The sequence below is a fragment of the Pleuronectes platessa genome, chromosome 13 (assembly GCF_947347685.1).
Source record: "Pleuronectes platessa chromosome 13, fPlePla1.1, whole genome shotgun sequence".
NCBI classification, from domain to species: domain Eukaryota; kingdom Metazoa; phylum Chordata; class Actinopteri; order Pleuronectiformes; family Pleuronectidae; genus Pleuronectes; species Pleuronectes platessa.
In genome coordinates, this window is record NC_070638.1 from 18,590,410 (window position 1) to 18,605,011 (window position 14,602).

Here is a 14,602-nt window from a genome sequence, read left to right on the forward strand (position 1 = left end):
AAGGTTTCAGAGTTTAAACACTTTCACTTCCAATGTGGTTTTACATAAATAACTTGTCCAAACTGTTTTTCTTAAAGATTTAATTCCATCAATGAAAAAAGATTTGTTTATCAGACCGAATTATTCATATCAGTATCCCCTGGATTTATCGTGCGCCACTTTGGAGGAAGCCTGGCCCCAAGAGGAACCACTAAACCATAAGCCATAGGTTCTCGAGTTGTTTTTCAGCCAAGGACCCCCTCCCTACTAAATACAAAGTATTCAGTGGACCCTCTCATGTATCTCCCTTGGAATAATTTGACATAATTGACACAGCATATATTTTTTTAGATTTCTTTGTGAAAGATCAACAAAAGAAAAGTTGCTTAGAAAGATATAAGACATGTATTAAAAATATTGTTACTATGTCAACACAGAATACGCTTGTAGCTATAGTAGCCTAAAATAAATGGATTAAACTATGAATATTTTCATGTACCCCCGGGGGCCAAAGACTGCCATTTGAGAACCACCGCTATAAACTACCAAACTGCAGAAAATAGTTCTTTACAAACTACAATATATACATGTCTATAAAAATGTTTAAACAAAAGTATCAATAGTCTAATTATAAAGTTGAGTATGATACATCTCCGATAATACTTGATCCATTTACTTGAATAAGATGTTTAAAGCAGTAATGTAATTCAATATTTTTTGCATTGTTGTATTGGTAGCTAAGTTTTTTCAGCAAATGATTCTGCAAGTAGGCTAATTCTTCCATACAGTGCTTATATATAAAGCAATTTATATACACAGCTTTATACACTGCTCACAAAAAATGAGGTGAACACATAATCATCACAGTAAAACACAAAGTGAGATAAACTTCAGGAATATCAATTTGTCCATTTAGGAAGCATATGTGATTGTGAATTAAATGCATCTGCTTTGGTGCAAATGAAAGTGACAACAGGTGCAATGGAGGTAAAAGCAAGAAAAAACCCCGAAAGGGAATGGTTTACATGTGATGGCCAAAAACAGTTGCTCTCTCCTCCTTCCTGACTCTCCTGGTGCAGGACAATGCCCGGCCTCATGTGGCCAGACCGTGTGTGCAAGTTCCTGGATGACGGAGGCATTGATGCCATTGAGTGGTCCTCGGTTTCCCCTGTCCTAAATCCAAATGAGGAACACTGGGACTATATGAATTGGTGCATCCGACGCCACTAAGTACCGCCAACAAGTACCGCCAACAAGTACCGCCAACAAGTACCGCCAACAAGTACCGCCACCAATTACCGCCACCAATTACCGCCACAGACTGCCCAGGAGCTCTCTGATCCAGGTGTGGATGGAAATCCCCCAGGACGCTATCCGCCGACAAGCATGCCCAGATGTAGTCAGAGGTGCATACAGGCAGACAGAGGCCATACACACTACTGAGTCACATGAGTTGCCAAGTTTAAATTCACATAAGTTTGATCAGCCTGTGATTTAAAATTACTATGATTTTCAGTGTAGTTTTGAATCCAGCCCTCAATGGGTTGATGATTTTGGTTTCCATTGACCGTTAATTCAGAACAATAATTTTTTTCTGAACTAATTGTATAATGTACATGTGTAAAGATTTTCAACTTGAATAATTCGTTCATCAAGTTCTGATGTGTGATTTAATTTCTCCATGAATTTTTTGGAGCAGTGTGTATATACAGTATATACAGTTATATATGAAGCTATAAAGTCCCTTGATTTTCAGACATGTGAGAACTAAACCTAAATAAATGTGTAGAATAAGGAAAAAAATGAAAGCTTCTGTCTTACCAAAAGTACTGTAGGTCAGGTCATCAGGTTTATCAAAAGTGAATTATCATCCATAGTCAAACAAAGTTAACACTAGGACTATTAAGACACTTTAGATTTATGGGCTCAGATCATGTAAAGAGCCATATAGACATGTAGATGAACTGTCAAGTTACATGTAATAAAAAAAGGTTTCTCTTCAGTTCCCAGATATTATAGAGCCGGCCATAGACAAAAAATTGCAGATAAGATACAGTGTGTTTACGCAGAGAGCTGCATAGTACACATACGGCTCACAATAAAGCTAGTCACTCATAATTCAACCGTGCAACATTGTAGATTCATCAGACAAAGCCCTGCAGCATGTGTGTGTTTGTCTGTGATCAGATGGTTGTTCAGTCATCAGTCATTGTGTTATGTCATTTAACTTTATAACACACTAAATCGCGCTTTGTTTTCTGTGCCTCCCCCAGCAGTACCACATGCCTCTACTGCTTTGCTATCAGCGGGTGAGTCAGTGAGAGTCATGAGAGCTTTTATGGAGTAACCTCCTTCTGGGATGAAAGGCAAAAGTTTTAGTCTTTTGAGGTTTGCTGAATAAATCCCATGGAATTTTGGAAGTAATGGAAAGCTCCTTTGCATTTGGACTTCCATGAGCTCATCCATTAACACACTAGCAGATCTCCTATATGGCTGGTGACAGCCGTGGCCAGACATTCGTTTGCAGGATGTACGTCAGTTTGGCCCATTCTCGTAAACAAACTGCCCTACCTTTTATAGAGCTGTCCAGACTTAAATCTGCTAACTAAAATGACACTCAGAGATGCCCCCCCCCCCCCCCCCCTTGTGGAGCCACATTTAAATTCACTGGATACAGATTTGTACTTGCATCAAATTGCATGCACTCAAATCGGTCCACTTTACACCAAAATTGTTAATTATTCGGAGAAATCAATGTAGATAAATGCGCAATCTCAAATTAATACAAAAAATCCTATATCTACCCCCTGAACAAACAAGCTAACAAAGAAGAAAACAACTTCTTTGGCAGAGGTAAATAGACATGTTAAAATGGGCCAGCCCATTAGGAATAAGTAGCTGCTAGTCTGATTCTCTTGAACCTGATGGAATACCATCAGGGTTCCGGTCCAATTTACGAGTAAAGAATGAATTGTCTCTGACAAAGGAAACTGAACTGTTGTTTACAGCGACTGTTTCTCAAAAATGTCCATTACATTCAGGCAGAGCTTGTTACTTGGCTCATCAATCCTTCACTCCAAACATGAAGAATCTAAAACAGTTTGATTCAATGAGCTAAAAGATGTATTTCATGCTCTAGAGTTTTACAACTAAAGTCTCAAACATATAAAAGATAAAACCAATTCAGACACCGAAAATAAGCTGGCCTCATGCTCTCTGGCTCAGGTGTGCCTCAAAGCTGGAAGACAGGCCAGGTGAGTTTCCAACCCCCTTTTGTAGACCCCGCCCCTTTACCTGGACTTCCTGATACCTTCCTGTCCACAAAAGATAACTAAAGGTTAAGAATGTAACCCAAGCTCTGCATTTCTCGTGTGTAGGATCTTAACATCAGTATAAATATGTATTTTATTACTCTGAGTACTGATAGTTGTTCTAGAACAAATGGAACTGAAGATTTCTGAGTTTCTACCAACAGCTCAACAGGAATGCATTTGTATTTGTAATAAAATCCACAATAGTAAAAACAAGCCTGCATAATAGGCATGGTCACACAGAATAAAAAAGTTGGGTTTGAATCAGGAAAGTCATTGTCACGGCTTGTGGGACAGTTCCAGAGACAATGGGCTGCACAGCTGAAAGCTCTACAACCCATAGAGCAGAATATCACTACCTTTAATGGAACACATTATACAGAGTAAGTATCATCTTGGTATTAGCCACAGTGTGACTTCTTCAAATCATTGTACAACAGTACAAAATATAATAATTACAGTTTTAAACTAACTGTTTCAAGTATTAAGTATCAGAGTCCGACAAAGGTTTAATAAAAAAAAAAAAGGTCATACAAAGAATTGGCCTTGTATCACCTTCCTGGAGAGGATTTGTCCGGTCAAATTCTTATCATCCGTGATTGTCTGACGAATGAGAATTTGATCAGATGAGCGCAAACCGACTGGTCCTACACAGCCCTCTTCTGAACTGACTGTATGCTTGCTTTCTTTTTGAAGTTGTTCATATAAATAAAAAACATTTTCCACATCCGTTCAGCAGGTCCGTAAGAGACATACGAGTAGATCAAAACTTTTGATAGAGCTCCTTTGACCGAGAGCATGGGAACTGATTGGTCAAGTGTCCGGTTTTGACAAAATCACTGTTGATAATGGTTATTGTATATATCTATGGAGTTTATAAAAATGTTGTGCGGTCTGATTATATATTTTCTGATGATGATGATGATTTATAATTTTGTATTACTGGTGATTTTGTGCTTGCCATCTTAATGCATTTCTGCAGTTTAACTTGCAATTGAAGCCTGTAATTTTTAGGAATACGATTGTGTGGCTATCCTGTGGCCCCTCCCTGTTTAAGATGACTTCTAATTGTCACAAGATGTTTGTCTGATAAATGTCTAATACCAAAACGTTGCATAATACATTTCTGATTGCCAGTTAGACAGTGTGGGGGAACTTGGTTATATAACTAAACTAAATATTAACATTGTGTGTGATAGTGTGTAATCACATAGAATTTCAGAATGACTGTTAAGGATATACAAGATAATTAGTCTCTATTGTAATATCTATTTAATATCTATTGTTATATCTATTACACAAACATTTGACACCATTATTGTTCATCACTCCTTTAAACAAGTTGGCTGTGGTGTTTTATTGCCACCGTGTTATAAAACCAAGATAATCTTATGCTTCTGAAGAAGATTAACATGTTGACATCATTTACATTTACCATCTTTCTTTGGTTGGGGGACATCTTTGTGCCTTTAAACCATCACACTGCTGTGTGAAATATGTTTCCAATAAGGAGATACAATGACCTTAGTGACTGTAACTCAAGTGTTAATTACTCAAAATGACTGAGGATTATTTATCACCAGTAATTGCTGCATAAATTCTTGCCTTTTACACACAGAGTGAAACATAACTGTGTCTGTGGGGATTCATTTAACTGAGACGCTGATAGAAAAGTCTGGCTTGATCTACATGCCGTCAGTCAACAACCTTAACAGAGGCAATGATGGTGATTGTTGTTATGCATCATCTCATCAAACTCAACTTAAGATCACGGAGAGAATCTATTTTTTCACAGCAGTAAATCCAAAGGCAATCTAAATCTGTTTCTGCGCACACACAGTATCAGTGTGTGTGTGTGTGTATATATTTATATATATATTTATATATATATGTAACCTATCATTTGAAATGGAAACAGGAAATCATTTTTAGCCAAGCTGGTGTTATGGGTAGATCTGTTGTGCTGGATGGTCGTCCACCATTTTGATCCAGACTTAACTAGATCAAGGCCCAACAGTAGGGGAGAGCGGGGTAATGTGAATTTTTTTTTTACATTTGCTCCCCTCTAGGCGAGCTAAACTGATATATCAGTAAAATTTACACATTTCCCATTAATTAAGGATGTTTTCTAGCAATGGAATTGATCAGAATGTCTTCAGGACAAAGGGCAGTGAAAATATGATTGTTTTAAAAAAAGTGGTCTTGTGTCCCACTTTACCCCAGCTACGGGGTAAAGTGGTCCACTTACTTTTTCCACTTTAAAACTACCATAGTTGAAATCCCGACAGCTAGATTGACAACCACTTATATCGGACTAGTAACAGAATCATGGGGATTGGTCAATTTATTATTATTATGATTCATGTGATCTCTTGCACACCCTAGCTTACCTGCACATTGTTTCTCTGTCCAATTGGTAGGGACAGGGATATTGATTTTCTCTGCGTATTCAAATGCCAGTTCACGGCACTTAACTGGAGCAAGGCCATGGAACTGGTCAGCTAGTTGTTTCAAGTGTTTGGAAGCTCCTCCTCCATCTCATCTGTGAATATTCTCTTTACCTCAGCTACTGCACCCCAGGCTCCTGATTTTACTTTCCCTTTCTCTTTTTTCTTTATGAATCTTTTGAGGGTTGTCTTATCAATATTTCTATCCCTTCCAGCTTTTCTTAAGGACTTCTTTCCTTGCATGACCTCAGCGGCTACACTCTCCATCTCTGCAAGGGGTGTTTGGCCCCAGGTTGTCTTCCTGGTGTATAGTTTCTTGGCATGATGGCTTTTCTACAATGTTTATGACATTAAAAATAAAACATATATAATGTAATATTAAACTAAAATATGTTTAAGACTAAACTTTACTTGTGCTTCATGGTGGGGTAAAGTGAGACACTGTCCCACTTTACCCCGAAGCCACAATTTTAGAAAAACAACATCTTTTAGCAATTCAGGCTAATCTTCAGCTAGCATCAATCACATGGTTTTATATGTTGGAAGTTCACCAACATGTATGATATAATTTTTCTACCTGAATCAATTTGTTTTGACACAACAGTTGATTAAGTTCAAAGCAAGAAAATTAACTTTTACATGCAAAAAACACATTTTTGTGAAAAAACCCTACTTTCCACAGCACTTGCACCAACTTATCCTTCATTGCAAGGGGGGAATGGGAGGGGCTTGAAAACATAATAGTCACATGACCACAACTGTGTTCCGTTGCCTAGATACAGGGGGTGTTTCACATTACCCGATGTCACACATTACCCCGCTCTCCCCTACCCTTAAAATCATTCAAGCCGGAATCTGCATACGCTCTTTGATAGCTGTTTCTCCTAATGATCTAGGAATTACCCCCTGGTATATAAATATTTTATATATTTTTATAATATTTTATAATATATATATATTTTTATCCATGTTAAAAAATCTAAAAATTATTTCTGGGTCCAGGCTTTAATTTATGGTTTCTATCTTTGTCTATGTCTCGTTCCTTCCACCATGTGTCGTGTAAAATCTGTTCAGTGCTTTTTTTTTAACTCTACTGACAAAGAAACAAATTACCCAATCAACAAACAACTGGACAGGGGTAAAAACGTAACCTCCTTGGTAGAGGTCAATATCGCAACTACTATTGGATTAAATATTGTAAAGACTTTTGTTGTCCCCATAGGATGAATCTTAGCGACTTGGGTAATTCCCTGACTTTTCCCATCGTGCCCCCACATGGCAGAAATTTATATATCCATAATCTATAGTCATACAACCGTCCACACTACACTTGTTTTCGCATCTGCACCATCCATCCATACCATCCATCTGTACACATTCATCTGTAACATCCATCTGTACCATCCATCTGTACACATCCATCGGTACCATCCATCTGCACCATCCATCGGTACCATCCATCTGCACCATCCGTCTGTACACATTCATCTGTACCATCCGTCTGTACACATCCATCTGTACCATCCAACTGTACCATCCATCTGAACCATCCAACTGTACCATCCATCTGTACCATCCATCCGTACCATCCATCTGTACCATCCGTCTGTACCATCCGTCTGTACCATCCAACTGTACCATCCAACTGTACCATCCATCTGAACCATCCAACTGTACCATCCATCTGTACCATCGATCCGTACCATCCAACTGTACCATCCATCTGTACCATCCAACTGTACCATCCATCTGTACCATTCATCTGTACCATCCAACTGTTTCATCCATCTGTACCATCCATATGTACCATCCATCTGTACCATCCATCTGCAGCATCCATCTGTACCATCCATCTGTACCATCCATCTGTACCATCCAACTGTACCATCCATCTGTACACATCCATCTGTACCATCCATCTACACCATCCATCTGTACCATCCATCTGTACCATCCATCTGTACCATCCATCTGTACACATCCATCTGTACCATCCATCTGTACACATCCATCTGTACCATCCATCTACACCATCCATCTGTACACATCCATCTCTACCATCCATCTGTACCATCCATCTGTACCATCCATCCGTACCATCCATCTGTACCATCCGTCTGTACCATCCGTCTGTACCATCCAACTGTACCATCCAACTGTACCATCCATCTGAACCATCCAACTGTACCATCCATCTGTACCATCGATCCGTACCATCCAACTGTACCATCCATCTGTACCATCCAACTGTACCATCCATCTGTACCATTCATCTGTACCATCCAACTGTTTCATCCATCTGTACCATCCATATGTACCATCCATCTGTACCATCCATCTGCAGCATCCATCTGTACCATCCATCTGTACCATCCATCTGTACCATCCAACTGTACCATCCATCTGTACACATCCATCTGTACCATCCATCTACACCATCCATCTGTACCATCCATCTGTACCATCCATCTGTACCATCCATCTGTACACATCCATCTGTACACATCCATCTGTACCATCCATCTACACCATCCATCTGTACACATCCATCTCTACCATCCATCTACACCATCCATCTGTACCATCCATCTGTACCATCCATCTGAACCATCCATCTGTACACATCCATCTGTACCATCCATCTACACCATCCATCTGTACACATCCATCTCTACCATCCATCTGTACCATCCATCTGCACCATCCATCTGTACCATCATCTCATATGACATGAACGTGGTATAAAAACCTGCAAAACCCACATCAACTTTTGCCGTACCTTTAGTGCTAATTTGCAAATGTTGGCATGCCAACTATAAACTAAGCTAGTGTACATGGTTAACATTCTACTGCTTAATATCAGCATGTGAATATCACTGAGTGTATATAAAGATCGGCCTCTGGTGGATGGATACAGTACAGGTAATAAGTCCTGCCTCCTCCATGTTAGCAGATGGGACATGGATAAAAAAAGGGGGGGGGGAAATCAAATACATTTTTCTCAAAGACGGTTTCTGTTAGTATAGGTACATCTTATCACACTGATGTTTTCACTTTTCTGTGATTTGATGAAAACGGTGTCTAATGGTCATGATTGATAGCTGTGACTGAGTCCCGATTGGTCAAGCATGTGTATCGGTGGGACCTCAATACTGTGGCTCCATACCTGATCACTAATGTGTAAATTGGCTCCAAATCCAGATTTGTGCCTATCTGTTTCTTTAAATTTATTCAAATCCAACTTTGTAACATTCTAAGGAGAAATAGTTCCATTTACCTTTGACAAATAAAGGCCATATTACTGAGGTCACACTGAAGATCCCTTTCAGTGAGATGGATTCTTTTGTCTGAAATCGCAGTCCTCACATTTTTCAAGGCCACTAAGTCTCTTGTCTGGTATTTTCTGACGTACGAAACATGAATGGAGGCATTGTATTAACCGTCTTTTGCTATTAAATATACACCTACAGCTCCTCTACCAACCACTCCACTGAAACACCACTGAAATAGTGCAGGTAAATGTTTGGCATGTGCAGCCAGGCTTTCGGCTGTGAAGCAGCGTGGCTTTTCTCTTCTCTCACTCACCAGAAAAGGGAAAGAGCGTGTGCATCATTAAAACAAATATTAGAGATTTTAGAGCCAGGGAAGACAGAGGAGGATTCTGGGGCATTTTTCCTGCTGAACTAAGACTAACAATGTATTCTTTGCCAAGGAGTAGATTAAGGGAGACTATTCATTTGTCTTAGTTTATTGTCTCTGTTTTCACACCAATCTACTTGCACGGCTGCTGCATTCCCACACAGATAAAGCAGTTCTGGTTGACAGTCAGTATGTAGGTCTGTTATCTGCTGTCTGTGCTGCACCACATTTGCCGACAAATAAGTGAAAGGTGTTGGTAAGAAAACTCAACTTGTTATTTTGACCAGAACTGAAAAAAGCAATTTTTGCTTTCAATGAGGCATCAAGGATGAACATGTTGAAGAGGAATAAAGAAACATTTCAATCACTTAAAATAGACTCCTCTCCTCTCCCTCTCCTCTCCCTCTCCCTCTCCTCTCCCTCTCCTCATCCTGTTTGTTGTGTCCTCTTCTCTCACCCATATCCTAATTTCCTCTCTTGTTTCCTTCACTGATTTTCTTTTCTTTCCTTTCTTCTTCCATTGTCTTGTATCATTTCCATTGGCTAACGCGGCTCAGAGAACCCTCCAATGAAAACATTACGTGACGTGAGTGACCTCTACAGGGGACACATCCTACTGCAAGTCTGAGAAGTAACGAAAATACAGTTTTGAGCTAAAAAATAATATCTGTTCGGACCTTCAGAAGAGATTATGATAAAACAATCTGAGGAAGTTTTGAATGAGAACTCTGAGGTGAAACGGCTCAACGTCACAGACACAGTCGACCTGTAATGACAAGAGCAGTTTCAATAAATGCAGCATGAGTCATCACTGTCGTGACTACGTCATTTTGATTGGCAACATCAACCTGCACCCCACCATGGCAACAGGCAGTAAACCATTGTGACATTAAAGTCACAGCTGTACTTTAACTTTATTTCTGCTGCATAATTAATACTTGTGATCCTTTAAGTACTTTTTGTTCTTAATAAATTTTTGATCATTTACTTGGAGGCAGGGCTTTTAATTGTAGTGGAGCATTTTTTTGTTGTGGTATTCTTTCGAGTCAATTTATTTGTAAATCTTATAATTAGCCTATTATATATATTTATATAAATATATATATAAACTATCCTGATATTATTTTTAGTTTCCTATTTCTTTTATCTTGACTTTTTTATTATTACTACTATTGATAGGAGTAATAGTATTCTTTTTAACTGTACTGTGCTGATCATTTATATAATTCTAATGTATATTGCACATCCTATTTTTAACAATATTACTGCACCGTGTATTATTCTATTACAACATTTCACCCCACTACATACATGATCATACCAGAATCACTACAACCACTCTGAAACCATCATCATCATCACTTTGAGATGGTTCACACCATGAGTTATGTTTTAAACTGCTCTGTTCTATTCTATTCTATTCCCTCGTATTCTGTTCTGTTCAGTTCAGTTCAGTTCAGTTCCGTTCTGTTCTGCTCTGTTCTATTCTGTTCTGTTCTGTTCTGTTTTATTCTTTTCTATCATATTCTGTTCTTTTCTGCTCTATTCTTTTCTGTTCTATCATATTCTATTCTGTTGTGTTCTGTTCTGGTCGGGTTGGTTCTGTTCGATGCTATTATATTCTGTTCTGTCCTGCCCTATCATGTTCTGTTCTATTTTTTTCTTTTCTTTCATATTCTGTTCTATACTATTCTATTCTTTTCTATTTTATTCTGTTCTATCATATTCTATTCTGTTCTGTTCTATTCTACCATTTTATTTTCTGTTCTATCATATTCTGTTCTGTTCGTTTCTATTCATTTCTGTTATATCATATTCTGTTCTGTTCTGTTCTGTTCCGTTCTGTCATGTTCTATTCTTTTCTGTTCTATCATATTCTGAACTGTTCTGTTCTGTTCTATCATATTCCATTCTGTTCTTTTATGTTCTGTTCTATAGACGATGACCTTATCTTTACAGGGTCGTTTTTGCAGCTTGTTCTTTCTCACAGTTAAATAAAGTAACACGATCAAAACACTTCTTCGGTATAAGTGAGTGTGAGGTTTCATGTGACCTGTGACAGTGTTGCCCCCTGCTGGTTAAAGAGCTCACAAGGGAGAAAAAGCCTCTATTCCTCTATTGGCTAATGAACCATTACCTCACGTGGACAAACAAGGAAGTAAAACCAGTCCGTCTAAAGCTTTTGTTTTCGGTTCGTGGGACCGGACTTCAGACCGGTTTACCCATAAAGTTTAAACAGGTACGTTGTTGTTCCATGTTTCATGTATCATCAGAGAGATTATTCCTTCACTTACTTTGACTTGACTGACAACACGTTGTGTTTCTGTTTGTCTGACCCATCCACTCCTCTACTCTGATGCTGCCTCCTCTCAGACACCATGAGTGACGGCCCTGTCAACACGCTGGTTCTGATCGGTGTGGGATCCAGCTTCGCCTTATCCAGCCTGTTCTATCGTTTATATCAAGAGAAGAAGAAGGAGCTCGAGAAGCTGAAGGCAGGTGCACAATTAAACCATAAACTTTCAATTAAACCTCTAGTTTCATAATCATTACAACATTTTCTCTTTTAGGGAATACCCATCTTCAAACCAGACAAACATCTGGTCCAAGTACTGAAGGCGTCGCCCCACAGGAGACTCCAGTATGTTGCTGTGGAAGGTACAACACCTCAAACAGGAAATTGACATTGAAGTGAACTAGTGCAGTAAAGCTGTTTGTTCTGCTCTGTTCTCTTGTCCTGTGTTGATGCTCTGGAGCTAATTATTCCTTGTCATTAGTGACTTCTCCTCAAACAGTTCTAACATATACTGTCACTATTTACTGTGTGCAGGACATTGTGTGCAGAACGTGTTCTAAACACTCAGAGCAGAGTGAAGTTTGTGTTCATTCTACCGGTTTATCTGCAGTGAAGATTTTAAAGTAAATATCTTTTATAAAAGGAAACTGAATTTGCTTTATTACTTTTTCATACATCGCATGTCAGAAATCAGAGGTCTGTTAAGCAACCGACACTAATGTTCGGGCCTAAGGTCGTAACCCTTCAAAATAGTGCCTATGTAGAAGATGTTCAACTCAGACTGAAAGCTAACTGCCCCGCCCCCACTGACTACTACTGCTGGGCACCCCTTTATTAAAGTTTCATATATATACATAAGATCTGTATGTTACCAAAATTCGCACTGGGCCATTGTCGAGACATGTGCCAAATGTGAAGCCGATAAGATGAACCTATCCTGTGATATGCCTTGCACTTACAGAAAGATTTCCTGCATGTCTTTCTCACAGGCCTGGTCCAGGCGGACGGGGAGCCTCTGACCAGCCGGTTCGTCCCACGATGCTTTGGTGTGATTCAGAAGACCACCGTGGAGGAACACTGGAAATACTGGAACAACCTCACCAGGACGTGGTACACTAGACTTGAGAAGGTGTCAAAAATGGCTCTAAATTAAATCTACATTTTAACAACAATTTGTCTAATTCCTCCAGGAATTCTCGGACAATGAATAAGAAAGAGACCAGCAACTCTGTGCCCTTCAGCCTGATCAGCCCTGGAGCCTACATGACTGACCTGTACGTGAAAGTGCAGAACCCTCTGGAGGCCTGCGGCTGCCCCCTGGAGAGGGTCTACCACAAAGTGAGACGTTCTGAGGAGGGCTTGGTGAACCTGGCGTTGCAGGGCCTCAGCGGGGAGAAGCCTGTGGCGATGGTGGAGAGCGAGGAGCTGCTGCGGGTGGGGAGCATCCTGACCGGGTTCGGGGAGGTGGTGCTGGAGGGAGGCCAGGTGATGAGGCTGCAGACGCCGCAGGACGACCGCAAATTCATACTGGTAGCCACCGACTACAGGAGCTTTATAGACAGGCACGAGAGTTCAGCCACCATGTGGAAGATGCTCACTGCTGTCACCGGCCTCACGGGGGCGTCTCTTCTAGCAGGGGTAATTTACAACTTAGTAGGTAAACAGGATGGCAGGTCAAAGAAGGCTTGAGGAGGAGGGTCCTGCAGGTTGGATGACTGCTGAAGCTGTGTCAGCTTTTTGGGAGTAAAACGGCCTCAGGTGTTTTGTCAAGTTTGGTTCACATCACGTTTTTGATTTTGGATGTTTTGGATATAGTGCAGGCGAGATGCGACACACAATATTGTCCGAATGTCTTTTTAAAGCTGGGCAATAATTCAATATTTATAACAATAGAATTTGCATCAATAACAATGTAACAAAGGTAATGCATTGTGTAAGCACTGATGAGGTATAACACAAAATCTTTTTGTCATATTCTATCAGATGCCGACTGAAACTTTTGATATTATTTCGATCTTTGGCCATATTGTCCAGCCCTAATAACTCATAAAATATATTAACAAGTCCTAAAAAAGGATAGCAAGCAACAGTATTTATTGTTTGTGATCAGACAGATCCCAAGTCAATAACGTGTTAGATTGTGTACTTTAAAATATTCTGTGGTATTATGTTGTATTTTACTCGAGGTTTGTTGTGTTTCGCTCCTCTGCGCCTCCAAACTAATCCGACCACTTCAGAAATGTGTTATCGTATCTCTCAATGATAAGTCTCCATAATACACAAATCCTAAACCTGATGATGTGAACCAAGTCTTTTAAGTGTTTGACTATTTCAACTATTTCTTCTGATGCTGGTGTTGAACTCAGGGTCTGATAAAGACAATTGAAAAGTCGGTAAGTCTAAAAGTGTCGACATATAGAAGGTGAATGGAGTCTTGATTCAAGGTGAATTCCTAAAAGAAACTCACTAAAGCTTAGTGAGGGAACAAATCATAGATTTAAGTATTTTACCCCCTAAGATTGATCAACTTTAAAAGTAATAAAATCATAACTACTTTATCAAGGGAACATTGTATTTTTGGAATAAGTTTTTGCAGAACTGCATTATTGTGAGAAATCTAATTAAGCTAACATTTTAAGGATTGTTTTGCTTTTATTTTTCTTTACAGGGCTTTTACTGTGAATCGGAATAATTGTCAGACTGAGATTCCAGACAGTAAATCTGAATATACTCTGATTAAGACCACATCGATTTAGCTGCTTTTTTTCTACCTCTTAAATCAAAAAGATTTGACTCTATTGCCGTTTGTCCTTTGGTCAGTTTGGAGAGGGTGATGGAAACAAACACCGACGGAAGAAATCTCTTCACAGGTGGTGGTTTTACTCGTGTCTGTAATATTAACTGTAATAAAAATATATTTTCAAATCAGG

The 14,602-nt window shown here is 39.4% G+C and overlaps 1 protein-coding gene across 1 annotated transcript; it reads left to right on the forward strand.

Moving 5' to 3' along the window:
- The first annotated feature begins 11,484 nt into the window (after window positions 1-11,484).
- LOC128454631 (mitochondrial ubiquitin ligase activator of nfkb 1-A) lies at window positions 11,485-14,601 on the forward strand. The gene is made up of 5 exons (XM_053438073.1): window positions 11,485-11,615; window positions 11,750-11,871; window positions 11,947-12,034; window positions 12,662-12,782; window positions 12,863-14,601. Exons 2-5 carry the CDS (start codon window positions 11,755-11,757, stop codon window positions 13,359-13,361), a joined length of 825 nt encoding a protein of 274 aa, XP_053294048.1. The 5' UTR covers window positions 11,485-11,615; window positions 11,750-11,754; the 3' UTR covers window positions 13,362-14,601.
- Window position 14,602: the final 1 nt, after the last annotated feature.

Excerpts from the sequence above, each read along its gene's own strand:
- LOC128454631 (XM_053438073.1), top strand. The coding sequence starts at position 11,755 with ATGAGTGACGGCCCTGTCAACACGCTGGTTCTGATCGGTGTGGGATCC. Across the intron at positions 11,872-11,946 it reads AGGAGCTCGAGAAGCTGAAG|GGAATACCCATCTTCAAACC; the intron begins GCAGGTGCACAA and ends TTTCTCTTTTAG. Across the intron at positions 12,035-12,661 it reads CCAGTATGTTGCTGTGGAAG|GCCTGGTCCAGGCGGACGGG; the intron begins GTACAACACCTC and ends TCTTTCTCACAG.